Source organism: Salminus brasiliensis, chromosome 15 (assembly GCF_030463535.1).
Source record: "Salminus brasiliensis chromosome 15, fSalBra1.hap2, whole genome shotgun sequence".
In the NCBI taxonomy this organism is placed as follows: domain Eukaryota; kingdom Metazoa; phylum Chordata; class Actinopteri; order Characiformes; family Bryconidae; genus Salminus; species Salminus brasiliensis.
This window is the reverse complement of record NC_132892.1, coordinates 2,400,724-2,415,771: the sequence shown is the minus strand read 5'-3', so window position 1 is coordinate 2,415,771 and position 15,048 is coordinate 2,400,724. Positions and strand designations below refer to the sequence as shown.

The window sequence follows — 15,048 nt, the reverse complement described above, 5'->3', positions numbered from 1 at the left end:
CCAGTGAGTGGAAGTAGCACAAGGTAGGTGTTTCTAGTAAAGTGGCCAGAGAGTGGAAGTCCTAGGTGGGTGTTTCTAATAAAGTGGCCAGAGAGTGGAAGTAGCACAAGGTAGGTGTTTCTAATAAAGTGGCCAGAGAGTGGAAGTAGCACAAGGTAGGTGTTTCTAATAAAGTGGCCAGAGAGTGGAAGTAGCACAAGGTAGGTGTTTCTAGTAAAGTGGCCAGTGAGTGGAGGCCCAAGGTAGGTGTTTCTAGTAAAGTGGCCAGAGAGTGGAAGTTCTAGGTGGGTGTTTCTAATAAAGTGGCCTGAGAGTGGAAGTCCTAGGTGGGTGTTTCTAATAAAGTGGCCTGAGAGTGGAAGTCTTAGGTGGGTGTTTCTAATAAAGTGGCCAGTGAGAGTGTGTGAGCCTTGCTGTAGCTGACAATACCTCCCAGGTTTTAGTTCAGGCTCTAACTGTGTTCCTCTGCAGTAACTGAGAGCAGGAATTGTCTGAAGGGTCGATCGGGATTCACTCTTTTCTTCTTCTTCTTCTTCTCGAAACCTCTGTTTAGTTTGAGAATCTGTCGCCACAGTACGCGGGATTGTTGACATTTGCACATGTAAATTCTGCAAAAGGTAACACTTAATTAAATGGATGGTGACATTTCAGAGGATTGTGTGAGGAGAGGTTTGGGGAGAGTGCGTCAGCGCTCTCTGGGTACCAGCACCTTTTGCCATACGAGTCAGAACGTGGTCATCTGGGCCTGCCTCCTGGACTTTATTAAACTTTATTAGATCATTTTTGCCTCCATCTCATATAAGCCCCCCCCCCTCTGTACTCTGATCATCAGTGGACCACTATAGGACCACCCGTCCAACGACCTGATCCTGCATTATTTGGGTGCTGGACCATTCTCAGGACACCAGGGACAGCTGGTTATGGTGCACCGCTGTTAGCTGTTGTCATGTACGATTTGTTCACAGGGGTCTAATAAGAGCTAAACCACTTGACAGGCGTGGTACACCAAAGGACACTGCACTGGACAGGACTGGACACTTTCTTTCTTTAGTACAGTGACAATTACTGGATGTAGATAGTCAGTAATGATGTTTATCAAGGTCCTATTGGAATACTTTGTTTTAAGCATGCGCTGTATGTTGTGGAAACCCAGCATCAGTTCATAACACCTTTTACAAGAAGGTTCAGGCGACCTGTGATCTGTGGTCTGTCCTTTTCTGAAGGGAGAATTTCTGCATTTCAGGGATGCGCTGGATGTTGTGATCTTTGGGATCATAGCCTAGTGAGTATAAAGTATAGGTCAGTTACGTGTTTCTAATAAAGTGGCCTGTGAGTGGAAGTGCAAGATAGCGGTTTCCTATAAGGTGGGTGGAAGTCCATGAAGGGTGTCCAGTGAGTGGAAAGTGGAAGTGCAAGGCAGGTGTCTCTAGTAAAGCAGCCTAAGAGTGGAAGCCCAAGGCTCTGGTTCTGGCTACTTGTGATTGTCTGTCCAGAGTGATTTCCTTTTCTGAATGGAGGATTTCAGCATTTTAGGGATGCACTGTATGTTGTGGAAAATCATGATCAATAAATTAAGCCCTTTACAAGTTCATTCTGGCTACCTGTGATGGTCTTTGTCTGTTACTTCTGCACTATTTTAGGTGGAATGGAGAGTTTCTACGTTTTAGGGATGCGCTGTATGTTGTGGATAGACTCCTTAGTAGGCAAATTTGATATATCAGTAGAATTAGACTGTTGTGTTACTTCCGAAGCTGAAGGCTTGGATCTTAAGGGCGGGACTATAAGTGAGGAAAGGGTTAAATTATTAAAACTGGTTGTTTTGTCACATTTGTAGCAAAACTTTCTACTATCTAACAGCCTTATTATCCTACTGGAACATGAAACAGTACTTGCGAGGTGTTCATTCAAAGACAGAGTTGATTTACTGTATCATTTTTTGTGTTATATGTGTTAAAATGTAAAAAGTCTTATTGCCTAAAGAGAGAAATAATAGCGCCACCTCCTGTTCGGTTTGTGCAACACTTCTGCAGACATGTTTCAACAAGTGCTATCTTGCATAGCACCTGAATTGACACCCTGCTAGGCTCACTAGCATTTCAGGTATTCATCCTTTAACTGAACTAAAGTTCTACTAAAGTTGTCCTGAAACTACTGATCCCCTCGTCGCAGGAGGGGAGGGGATTGCTTGGTCGTGGTTCCTCAAGTCTTTTTTAGCTCCGCTGTTGAAGCCATCGGCATCTGAAGCTCACCCTCCTCACCCTCCCCTTTCATTCTGTGCAGTGTGCCGTGCCCCATGTCCCAAAACGCTCCTCCACCATCTTTATGCTACTTCTTTTCTCTCTCTAATTAGCCTCTGACCATCCTGTGAAGCTAATCCTCATTCCTCCCAAGCCAGAGGTGAGCAAGCGTTGTAATAGGGCACAGAGGAACCACCTCTTAACACTCCGCAGAAACTTTAGCCTCTATTAATTCATGCATAACAGCAGAAGCAGAACAGGGCCGACCGCAGGACGTCAGCATAATATCCCCCTCGGCTGGCTGGCTTTTTTTTTCCTTTTACACCAGCTGCCTGGACTAGCATGCTAAGCATCTGTTGAATGCTATTCATTTGCATTCAACTTTTTATTGGGTTACTTTTACTCTTGTCTGGCCGATGTGCAAGCAGAACCAATGCACTGATGACTCCGATGGCCATCTCTGGAGAAGGACTTGGGGAGAGTTAGTATGTATTCCAAAATCTGAAGGAAAGCTGTAAAACTGAAGACAAGAGATAATTCTGATGACATTAGATATAAAGTTTTAGACATGAACAGTAATAACCAAGTGTTTGATCACCTGAGCATCAATGGAAGCTGCTTCATACCACACAGCAATGCTAAGATAAGACCATCCCTCAAAGCAAAGTCACCAAAAAGCCAACAATCACTTTGAAGGACCTACAGAGCTCAGGAAGGAAGCGAGTATTAGTTGAGTCTTTGGTCTCTGGGGGACGGACTCAAAGTAAAGTCACAAGCCTCCATGGGTGCAAGGCTGAGTCACATCTCGGGGATATGGGTCTAATGCTAACCCTACAGTAGAAGTCTAGTAAAAGACTAAAGTCTCACATCTAAAGACAATCTGTCATCACTCACAAACTATGCTTTTGCATAGGATCATTATTTACTGCAACTAGAGATCCTTTCCCATCATGCTCCTGGTGGACATTTACAAGATGCGACGCTCTTGAACAATGGAGCCTGAAACAGCAGCTTTAGGCCACAGCTGCCCTTTGTGTGGGGGGGATGAAAAAATTATCGGAACGTCAAGAACAGCAAGTATTCAGACATGTCCGCACTCGCCAGTCCAGAGGATGGGCCCAAGGGTTCTAGAGCCACTCTGCTGGAACCGCAGTTGCAGCCTTGTATCCGTCCAGGTCTCCAGGTGCTGACGCCCCGCGTTGTAGGAATGTCCTGAGCATCAGGGATGGCTTTATCCACCCACGGCTTCTGGTTGGAAAATGCCCTAAGGGTTGTTTTTGGGACTGTATCATCCAGCAGTTTCCCAATTAAACCCACGACCCTGCTCTGCAGGGTGTCTACCGATTGGTCCGTCCAGCATGCGACCTGACCTGGTGCGAAATACACAGGCTGCAGTCTGCTAAAGCTCGGGAGAAACTTTACCGTTCAGCAGGAAAGCGCACCTCCAAACCAGTTCTATAGGCCTGAATCCTTTAGCTGACTGTAGCAGTATTACACTGCTGCCATTATTAAATAAACAGCGTTGTCATTCATATTTTATACATTCCTGGGAAAGCCTTAACTCGCAACCGAACCGGTTTAACCTTCTCTTTTTCATTGTTCCATTATCCTGGACGAAGCCTGCGTATTTATGGGCTAAATGCACTATAGATTTCTAATTCTTTCTTAAGAAGACATACAGGATAAATATTATGCTGTCCAGGTACCCAGAGGCTTACAGTAATCAGCATTTCTATTGATCGGCTGCCCAGGCCCCTGAAGTAATCTGTTTTAAATACACTCGCAGTGGCACTCATGGGAGTCCAGGCAATCGCCTATTGTGAGTAGGTATTGGCTGGTGGGCTCACGCTTGCAGTGGAAGGGGAGGATGAGAATGAACCTTACAATCTGTTTGGAAACGAATCTGTTCATTTAAATGTTATTCTACATTAACAAATCCTCGTAGTAGATTGTTTATGGGGGTGTGTAAGTATCAGGCTCACTGTGTTGACAGCCAATGGCAGCTTATTTATGAGAAAATTACACCCGCTACCAGCGCTCCATTCACAGCATCACACCCCCGAACGTATATACACACACAAGCGCTACCATGTATAGGTGTCTTTGTGGATTATTTCTGTACAGGCTGTATGCCTGTAGCTAAAGGTGTCATGTGAGGCAAGTCTAGAGTCCACGAGTCTGTGTCAGAGTCAGGTCTTGAGTCTCTTGGGTGCAAGTCGAAGTAAAGGGACGAGACTCTGGGGTGCAAGTCAGAGGAAAGTTTGGTCTCTAGGATGCAAAACTGAGTCTCAAAGCCTCGAGTCTTTAAGGCATGAGAGTCTCTGGGATTCATTGTGAGGCTGAGTGGACTCTGTAGCCCATTTCCACTTGGTGCAAGTCTGAGGAAAGTCTTGTTGCTATGGTGCAAGTCCAGGTAAAATCACAAGTATCTGGAGTGCGAGTCTGAATCAAGTTTTGAGGTGCGAGGAGGAGTCGACGCTTTAGACTCTTGGTACAAGTCAGAGGGAAAGTCACATATCTTAGGATCTAAGTTGGGTCTCGGAGATATGAGTCTGAGTCTAGTTTTTAGTCTCTGGGGTGTGAGCTCATTTAAGTCTTACATCTCTGGGATATGAGCCTGGATCTAATCTCAAGTCTTTCGAATATTAGTCTGAGTCGACTCTTTTTGGCGCGAAGCTCAATCAAGTCTTGAATCTCCTAGGTGCGAAGCCCTACAAGGCCTTGCTTAAGTGCAAGGCTCTTAAATCTCTAGGATATGAATCTGAGTCAAGTCTGGAGTCACTTGGAGTGCAAGTCTGAGTCGAGTTTCAAGTCTCTAAGGGGCAAAGCTCAACGGAGTCTCGAGTCAGAGTAAAGTCTTGTTGCTGGGGTGCAAGTCCAGGTACAATCACAAGAATCTGAAATGCGAGTTTTAAGTCTCTAGGATGCGAGTCTGAGGAAAGACACAAGTCTCTTGGTGCAAGTCTGAGGGAAAGTTACAAATCTAAGGGTTAAGACTCTAAGTTGAACATTGAGACATCTCTGCGTCAAGTCTTGGGTCTCTGGGATGAGAGTCTGAGTCAAGTCTGGAGTCTTTGAGGTGCTAGTCTGAGTAGAGTTTTAAGGTTCCAGGGTGATTCTCTTGGATATTAGTCTGAGTGGAGTCTGTAGTCTCTAGGTTGCCAGTCTAAGTAGAGTTTTAAGTCTCCAGGGTGCAAAATTAAGGGCAGTCTTGAGTCTCTGGGATACAAGTCTGCCCAGTCTTAAATCTCTGGGTGTGATTCTCTGGGGTGTGATTCCAAGTTTAGGGGAGCAAGTCCTTTAGTGACAGAGTTGGAAGCTACAGTGAATTGGGCTAATGGTCTCTGAGACACATTGCTCCCTAGCCAGCCCCCTCAACTTGTAACCAGGTGTTACCAGACAACCCGAAACCTCAACAAAAGCCGTACGCTAACTTTTAAAGCACTATGAGCTGGATGGGAATCAAGCCCAGCTTTTTGAATGGAGATCAAGAAAGTAATCACTGTCTGGGACACTGGCCCAGAATGTTCTACCGGTATGCAATTCACCAGCACATAATAGAAAAATAGAAAGTCTCTTTAATGGTTTTCCAAGTTCCTAATTTACTTTGACATTTAAAGAAGGGAGGCAGCAAGCAAATGCTACCATTAGACCTTCATGTTTCAGTAAGGCAGCGCTAAACTACAGCTGCGAGGACAAATCACCGGGTAGATCTTTTCGGCCTGCTCTCGTTTCGTCCCCACGAAGAACAAAAGTTCCTGTTTCAGCCGCGGTGTGGCAGGAAAGGCATCAGTCATTCCTAGCTGAAGTGAAATCATCCAAAATTGAGACTAGTGTCCTCCAAGACTGACGATCCGTGGCCTGCTTTGTGCGTGAGCGAGTGTGTGTGCGCCGGCTATGAGGATCTTCCATGTGGAACACCGTCTCCAGCAGCAGGGAGATGATGGATGAACTGGTGTCTCCCGCTCTCCCCCAGCCGTCTGTTCTATTGATTAATTCGCACATTTGTCCGGGGCGCCGGAAAGGTTCGGGCCTAAACGTGCTCCACTGCAACGTGCTTGACTCAGCTCACGTCTCGGCCCTCATACTTATTCACATTCCCGCCGTCGCCGCATAAGTACCCCCAAGCAGCAATGATTCTTACCTATTAGGGACAATAGATGGCCTGTCTGGGGGCAGCACAGTGCCATTTACATTGCTGAGGACCACATTTCCCATAGTTCCATTCCAGACACATACTTTGGCAAAAAAAGATAAAATAAATAATAATCCAAAAATTCCCCTCACCCCAAACGTCATCAATCAGCCATGGCATGGTTGGTGCTTCAGTTTTCAGTGGAGCCGCAAGGCTTAAGGCACCGGATTAACATTTTGCAAACCTGTGCCGTCACACTCTTGCTCATGCACCTTTTATGACTCTCTAAATGATTCAAAAACAGCTATAAATGATGCTGTATCTACGATATATGATTCAGTTTCTGCTGTAAATGATTCAAAAACAGCTATAAATGATTCTGTATCTACGATATGATTCAGTTTCTGATTATAAATGATTCAAAAACAGCTATAAATGATTCTGTATCTACGATATATGATTCAGTTTCTGCTATAAATGATTCCAATGCAGCTATAAATGATTCAGTATCTATTATATATGATTCAGTTTCTGCTGTAAATTATTCAAAAACAGCTATAAGATTCTGTATCTACGATATATGATTCAGTACCTGCTATAAATGATTCCAAAACAGCTATAAATGATTCAGTATCTACTATATATGATTCAGTACCTGCTATAAATGAATTCCAAAACAACTATAAATGATTCAAAAACTACTGCAAGATTCTTTATCTACTATATATGATTCAGCAACTGATAAGTTATTCTGTATCTATTAAATGATTCAGTAACAGTTGGACATTATTTAGAAACTGCTATCTATGATTCAGTGAATGCTACACATGATTGTGTCTACTGCAAATGTTTTAGCAATTATAAATGATTCAGTGGCTATAGGTGATTTAGTATCTGCTATATATGATCTTAAACTACTGTACATTATTCAGTAATTATAACATGATGCAGTGACTATAGATTTAGTATCTGCTGTACATGATTCAGTATCTTATATAAATGATTCAGTGGCTATAGATAATTTGGTATTTGCTATACATGATTCAGTATCTTATATAAATGATTCAGTGGCTATAGATAATTTGGTATTTGCTATACATGATTCAGTATCTTATATAAATGATTCAGTGGCTATAGATAATTTAGTATCTGCTATACATGATTCAGTATCTTATATAAATGATTCAGTGGCTATAGATAATTTAGTATCTGCTATACATGTTTCAGTATCTTCAATAAAAGATTCAGTAACTACCATCACATTCCGTATCTTCTAAAACTGCAATACATGATTCAGTATTTATTATAAATGATTCTGTATCCATCTTAAATGAAGCATTGTTCATTATAAATGATTCAGCAACTGCTGAATGTTGTTACTTCTGAACACTTTTGGTCGATTCCAGATGTTCATTTACTTTCATTTTTAATTGAATTCCCTCTGTACTGAACTGGATGCTACATGTTTACATCACTATTAATCACTATTTATTAATAAGTCAACAAATAAACTGATTACATTGAGCTCGTTATTTAACATCCAGAGCTAACCATTTCCTCTACTCCTTCCTCTTTTTTTTCTCCTTCAGTCTTTGTGCAGGATATAGATCACTGACCACCAAATGAAAATGAGATTTTTCTTCCCTTCCCCCATTCATTCTCAGTTCTCCCAGACTCGCTCTTTAGGACTTTGTTCGTTAGCATACATAATGAACATGCTGGCAAAGACATCAATTTCCTCTGTGTCTAATTGCCTTGAAAATTGCACAGTTGCATTACCTTGATGATAGACGTTTGATGTTTCTATGTTCATTGACTCTCCACTCCACCCTTTTTTCAACCTCATTGATAATTATGATAGACTTCATCCAAGGTGCGGCAGGATGACACGCCTACACAACAATAAGAGTTTAAAAAGATTTGACAATCAGATCAACAGAAACGGTAATAAAATAAAATCTTGCCCCATCATTGGAAATTAGGACCGTTTTTACTACCTTTAACGTTTTTTTTTTAATATACAAGGTTTTGTTCCAACAGTGACAGTAAGAGGATAGGCATGACCCCACCATATCCACACATCCACTTAATAAATGCTGGCAGATTTCTGTCCGAACATACTTAAACAGACACAAACTATCTATACTATGTTTGTCATTGTGCCCAGGATGTAACCCTGAGGCACTCACTAGCTAGCATCATTGTGTGATTGATAAGTGATCTGAGAGTTCTTCTTCACTGTTCTTATTGGTTTCCTTTGACTTTTATGAATGATCTAATCGTGTGATTGAAACAGAGATATAGAAATTAGGATATAATTTTTTATAATTACATTCTCATTTTTATAATGTGGTAAAAGAGGCGTACCAGCATCTAACTGGGTGGCTGGTAGAGAGGTGCCAGGACAGGACTGCTCTAGGGTCAAAGTTTGGGAACTAGAGGCTGTGTTCACAAACCAAGGTTGGGAGTAATGATCTAGAGTCAGTTTTTGTGTTCATGGCCAACGGAAATATGGATAAATCTGATCTGAGACGAGTCCTTATTGCGACTAATTTGGGAATAGCAGCCCTGCTTTCTAAAGTAGGAGTGAAAAGGTTGCTGCTGGTAAGTGGTAGTGAGTTGAATGGTAGTCTGCTAGTAATTCATCCACAGTTTCAACCAGAAGTTTATGGGTTTAGATCCCAGGACTACCTAGGCTAGTAGCCTGATAGTATGACAGATGGTCCAACAACTGGAGGGTTGTGAGATCAAAATCCCAGGGCTGACTAGGTTTGCGTGACTAGCTTTTACTCTCCGGCAATGCCCTTGCCCCCACCTGCTTTTGTTTGTTTATTTGTTTTATGACATCATGGTAGTAGATCTTTCACATGAAACAAAATCAATGTTGTTTTATCATTAATACTATATTTAGTAAAGTAATCTCACAATATGGACCAACATGAAGCATCATGTAACCTAAGTAATGGTGCTTCTAAAGACTGGCTTGCACTGCTGCAGGGGATGATGTACTTGGAGGAGAGGAGGCTGGTCCACAGGGACTTGGCTGCCCGCAATGTCTTGGTCAAATCTCCCAACCACATCAAGATCACCGACTTTGGCCTGGCTCGTCTGCTGGACACCAACGAGAAGGAGTACAACGCAGACAGCGGCAAGGTCAGGCTCGGTAACGGCATAAGCAAAAAAATTAGACTGCCTCCCACACATGTTGCTGTACTCTGCCTGTATGCTCTCTGCCCCCTATGCAGATGCCCATCAAGTGGATGGCACTGGAGTGCATTCACTACAGAAAGTATACCCACCAGAGTGATGTCTGGAGCTATGGTGAGTGACCATCATACATGGAGGAATCTGACCGGACTTCTAGTAATTCCAGCAAACTTTCAGTTAGCTTTGTGGTAAGAGAGGTGTGCCAGCAAGCAAAAGGTGCTCAGACATTGAGAAGAGTGCAGTACATTGCAGTGAACGTCTTGTATGGAAAACGGAAGTAGCTGAATCTGCTGCTGTATGGAAGCGTATGGTCCCACAGGTCTACCAGCAGTGGCAGATATTCCAGCCTACAGGATTTTTTTCTCAGAATTGTGGCTAAAAGATGAAAAATCACGGACAGGGACCCCCGTGAATGACAATTGCTTCACTTCCAGGCAAAGACCTGCTTCTAGGAGTCAGTGCAGGTTCTTCACCACCAACATCTGAAAGAACACTTCACAGGGAACTGCAGACCATTAACATATGGAGCAAAACAGCTCGCAAGAGGCCTTTGGGCTCACTTCTGCTCAAGAATAAGGAGAGTTTGCTGTAAGCTGGGATTTCTGCCACTGCTGGTAGACCCGAGTGACCGTAAGCTTCCATACACCTGCAGATTCAGCTCCTTCCTTCACACTATGGTCTTTGGCCATACCCAAATGCACATATGGTCACACATGCCACAGGTATTTATAGCCTTAAATCATACTCTTGCAGCGCCATCTGCAGGAGCCTGAAGTAACTACCACCTTAAACACAAAAGGTGCAATTGTTTTTCGTCTTGTCATTATTTATTTATTTATCCCGAAGCTTATTTCGTCTTCACATCAGGAGTGACCATCTGGGAGTTGATGACACTTGGAGGGAAGCCATACGATGGAATTCCCACCCGCGAGATTCCGGATATCCTGGAGAAAGGAGAACGTCTGCCTCAACCCCCGATGTGCACCATAGACGTCTACATGGTGATGGTCAAATGTGAGTCATATTGTCAGTCAATTTCTTGTGATTTGAAGACATTCATAGTTTACAATCTCTGTTTCTTCAAGCCATTTCAGCAAGACTTCTCTGAAACATCCAAAAAAAAAAAAAAAAAAACACAAGAACATCACACTCTTTAGTCCTACTCACACTTCGCCGGCAACGGGTGTTGATTTTCTTCCCTTTTTAACGCCGCCGCCACCCCGCTGGCATGCTAAAACTGATGTTGTTAAATACGCATTTCTGCTACTGTGATTACTTGAGTAATTGCTGCTCATTTAGATAACGTGTTGGAGTGTGAGCTTGGAGAGGAAATTAAATGTGGGGAAATGAAGATCACAACAGTGTGAGGCTGGAGCAAGTGAATGCCTGCCAGGGACTGAATGGTTGGTATGGCAGCGCTGTCACCAGTTCGCTAATTCGGGTCGCATCCTGACCCTGGATGTCGGCTAAACAGGTGAAACTGATCCTGAGGCAAATGAGGCGTGACTGTTGCCTCCGTTGGTACGATGCTACAGCGTGGGGCCAGCTTTTGAGCCATTATGAGAAGACCATTGCACCCAAATAAGTCAGGTTGAAAGTAGTTTTTAAACAATAACAGGGGGAGAGCAGTAGGGGGGTCTACCAGTATCACTGGTCTGCCAGGTTTATAAGTGGTTCATAGATGGTCCAAAAGAACACAGCAGCACTAGCTGGGATAAATCCTGGAGTCCTTATTTAAAACTAGGTAACACAGCTTTCCCAGTGTCTGTAGATGTCCATCATGGACGCCAGAAACAGGAAAATGAGTTTCAGACATGCATTATAACCCTGTCATGTTCTGGCACCTCCCTCAAGGTTGGATGATCGATGCTGACAGCAGGCCCAGGTTTAAGGAGCTTGTTGCAGAATTTTGCAGGATGGCCAGAGACCCTCAGAGGTACCTCGTCATCCAGGTGAGAGAGGAACGCCGGCAGTGATGAATGCCTTCTTTGTTAAATGAACTGTCCTGCGCTCCTCTAGCCCTCACCCTCTGTGGTGGCGGAGAGTAATCAGGCTGTGTTTGTCTCAGGGGGACGACTGCATGAAGCTGCCCAGTCCCAACCACAGTAAATTCTTCCAGAGTCTTCAGGACGAGGACGACCTGAGAGACCTGATGGACGCCGAGGAGTACCTGGTGCCTCACGCTTACCCGTCCCGAGCACAACCGGACTCTAAACCTGTACGAAGTTTCGTAGCTTCATTAGCTGATGTGTCGCACCCCAGCAGTTTCTTACAGACTTTCTTTCTTTCTTTCTTCTTTTTTCATGTAACAGAGCCAATGCCGGCATCACGATGGCGTTTTTAGCTCGCAGGAAGTGGCAGGGATCCGTTCCCGGGTGGCATCCACCTCCACCTCCATTCCAGCAGGGACCCAGCGGGTGTCTCTGGTCCCCCAGGAGGAAAAGCTCTGCAACGGAAGTCTGAAGTTGCAGCAGGACAGCAGCAGCAGCAGCCAGCGCTACAGTGCCGACCCTACTGTCTTCTTGGGACAGATAACACAGAGGGGGGGCAATGATGATGACGGCTACGTGGCCCCCCGCAAAGATAAAAGTTCCTCAGGTGAGTAGAGAGTCACCATCATGCTCTAGCTGATGGTGCTATCTGCGGGGGAGAAAATCCTCGGGAGCTTGAGAGATCTACCAGTTTCCCCTTCTTGAAGCCTACACACTCCCCCTTAGACTAGACAAGACAATTAGTGTTGGACCCAGATGGAATTTGGCCTCCACCTTTAACCCATCCGTGCAGTGAACACACACACTTAGTGACCGTGGGCAGCCATTGGTGTGGTGCTGGGGGAGCAGAGAAGGTAAAAGCCCTTGCTCAAGGGCCCCCAACAGTGGCAGCTTGCTGAGCATGGGGATCGATCTCACAACCCGGTCATCAATAGCCTAGTGCCCTAACCGCTGAGCCACCACTGCCCACTTGAGCTTACTAAACTAAAGATGCCGGAGATTCCTTTGACTACATTTAGGACGAGGATACACTGGGGTGATTTAGTATTTGACTGAACGGTCACTGACTTCGGTCACGGCTTCGGACCTGAAACTGGAATGGGATAGGCCTGGACGATTCCTAGAATAAACCAATGATGGGTGATTGGGGCGTTGGTCAGCTAGAGGGCTGTGGGACTAAGGCTATGTTCAGACTGCCAGCCCATATCCAGTTTGTACCCAGAGTTTTGATAGTCTGGACACCTAAAAACCACATGAAATCCAATTTGATCGTGGTTTGAAATGCGATTACTATCAGATTTGTACAGATACGTCTCAGACTGGACGCTCAGATTGGACTTTTGCGTCACACAAAACGCAACAGACCATGTCAAACCCAGAGCGACCTCCATTTCTCCTGCTTCTGTGTATGAAAGCAGCTCATTAGCGTCTATGTCACTACCACAGCTACCAATGCAGATAGGTTTGTGATATCCGGACAGGCAAGTCCGATCTAATCGCTTGCAAATAATGGCACGGACAGTCATCTCACCAGATCTGGTTTGCCTGCAGTCTGAACATAGCCTAAGCATGGACCTTCTGGGACACTACACAGTATGGTTAACCCCAAGTTCGTCTATAATTTTGTCCAATTAAAACTTTAGAAGACATGAGGATAAAATAATGAGGAGTAATCCATCATTTGCTGATTAGACTGTATGGTATTTGTGCAGGTGATATTACATGTTACATGATGTGTAGCGTGATTAGCATGTTCCTTCTTCTCGATCTCCGTAGACCGAATGAATCCTGTTGAGGAAAATCCGTTTGTCACACGACGAACAAATGGCGAGATTCATGCACTGGACAACCCGCTTTACCACAGTACTCCTGACGGACCTCCTAGGATTGATGAGCAGTACGTTAATGAACCCCTGTACCTCAACACATTCCACAACAAAGGCAGTGTGAACCAAGCAACTCTGAAGAAGAATGGTGCGTCCACCACCGCCCTGCAGATAACTACACCAACCAGCACAACGAGCAGCCATATGCTGCTCACCACCCAAACAGGGAGACCCCATCACCACAGCCAAGGAGTGCATGTTCATTTTGCCGTTCCACCCGTTCAACCCCCTCAAAGTGGACCAACGAGTCAGAACGGCCACCATGCCCATCTGGCCCAGACTGTCCACAATAATAACCCCAGCAAGTCATGTGGACATCATTCTCCTTCAAGTCAGATATGCCACGTCAACCAGCAAGTCCAGCCCGGCCTTGCAGACCAGCAGGTTCAACAGGCGAAGTCCATAGTCGCAGGTAGAAGCAGTCTCCCCGGGCATCCCATCCACTCAGGCAGCACATCTCAACCAGGTCCCACTGGAACCACAATGCTGAGCAAGAAGTACTGGAAGACCTTTGACAACCCTGAGTACTGGCAACACAGTCTTCCACTAAAGGCCTCACACGAGAACCCTCTCAAAGACTCCTCTCAAAGCTGCAACAGCAGCCTCTACAAGCAAACCCTCTACAAGCAGAACGGTCGCGTCCGGTCTACTGTGGTGGAAAACCCAGAGTACCTGGCGGAGCTTGAAGCCATGAAGCCAGGGCAAGTCCTGCCACCGCCGCCATACCGGCAGAGGAACACTGTGGTGTAACATCCCGAACAACAGGTCTCACAGAGCCTGATTCCTCAACCAGCACCTTCACGGCCCATCCTTTTTCTAACTCAACCTGGTGAACACCCCAACCATCACGGTTCCCTGCAGGCGTCCGTGTTCTTGACGGAAGGAATACCACCAATCCAACACTCCAACCAAGTGCCTCAACACTCCATTCCAAGGATACTGTTCTTCACCAAGGATCCTGCCAGGATTTCCAGGACGTCCGACTCCCAGTTTCCAGCTGAAATTCAAATGTCCTTGCTTTGTGAAGGAACGTCTTAGCTCCAACCTCGTTCTCCTGTTAGGAACATGGGACAACTGCTGGTGAGAGTACAACAGTTCATTTTTCAGTCCAGACATCTTGCTTGCCCTCATTTTTCAGAAGGACATCTCGATAATATGGATTTTTTAAGCATTTTTCACTACCAGGATCTACTTGCTGGCTGGCGCTCCATTCTGACAAGACCTCCCGCGATGTAGCTGCTGTGATGATGTACAGTGGGGAGAACAAGTATTTGATACACCGCTGATTTTTCAGGTTTTCCCACTTGCAAAGCATGTAGAAGACTGTAATTTTTATCATAGGTACTCTTCAACTGTGAGTGATGGAATCTAAAACAAAAATCCAGAAAAATACATTGTATGATTTTTAAATAATTAATTTCCATTTTATTGTGGGAAATAAGTATTTGATCATCTATCAACCAGTAAGAATTTTGGCTCTCACAGACATGTTACTTCTTCTTTAAGAAGCCCTCCTGTTCTCCACTCATTACCTGTATTAACTGCACCTGTTTGAACTCGTTACCTGTATAAAAGACACCTGTCCACACACT

The 15,048-nt window shown here is 44.7% G+C and overlaps 1 protein-coding gene across 2 annotated transcripts in view; it reads left to right on the top strand.

Annotated features, from left to right (window-relative positions):
• Positions 1-14,812, top strand: part of LOC140535387 (receptor tyrosine-protein kinase erbB-4-like) — a 149,535-nt gene extending 134,723 nt beyond the window's left edge. For both annotated transcript variants that reach the window (XM_072656715.1, XM_072656714.1), the window contains 7 exons: positions 9,370-9,525; positions 9,618-9,693; positions 10,447-10,593; positions 11,434-11,531; positions 11,648-11,797; positions 11,892-12,177; positions 13,347-14,812. In XM_072656715.1, coding sequence (XP_072512816.1) covers positions 9,370-9,525; positions 9,618-9,693; positions 10,447-10,593; positions 11,434-11,531; positions 11,648-11,797; positions 11,892-12,177; positions 13,347-14,206 — 1,773 coding nt within the window. In that variant the 3' untranslated portion in view covers positions 14,207-14,812. The remainder of the gene's footprint in view (positions 1-9,369; positions 9,526-9,617; positions 9,694-10,446; positions 10,594-11,433; positions 11,532-11,647; positions 11,798-11,891; positions 12,178-13,346) is intronic.
• The last annotated feature ends 236 nt before the right edge of the window (positions 14,813-15,048 follow it).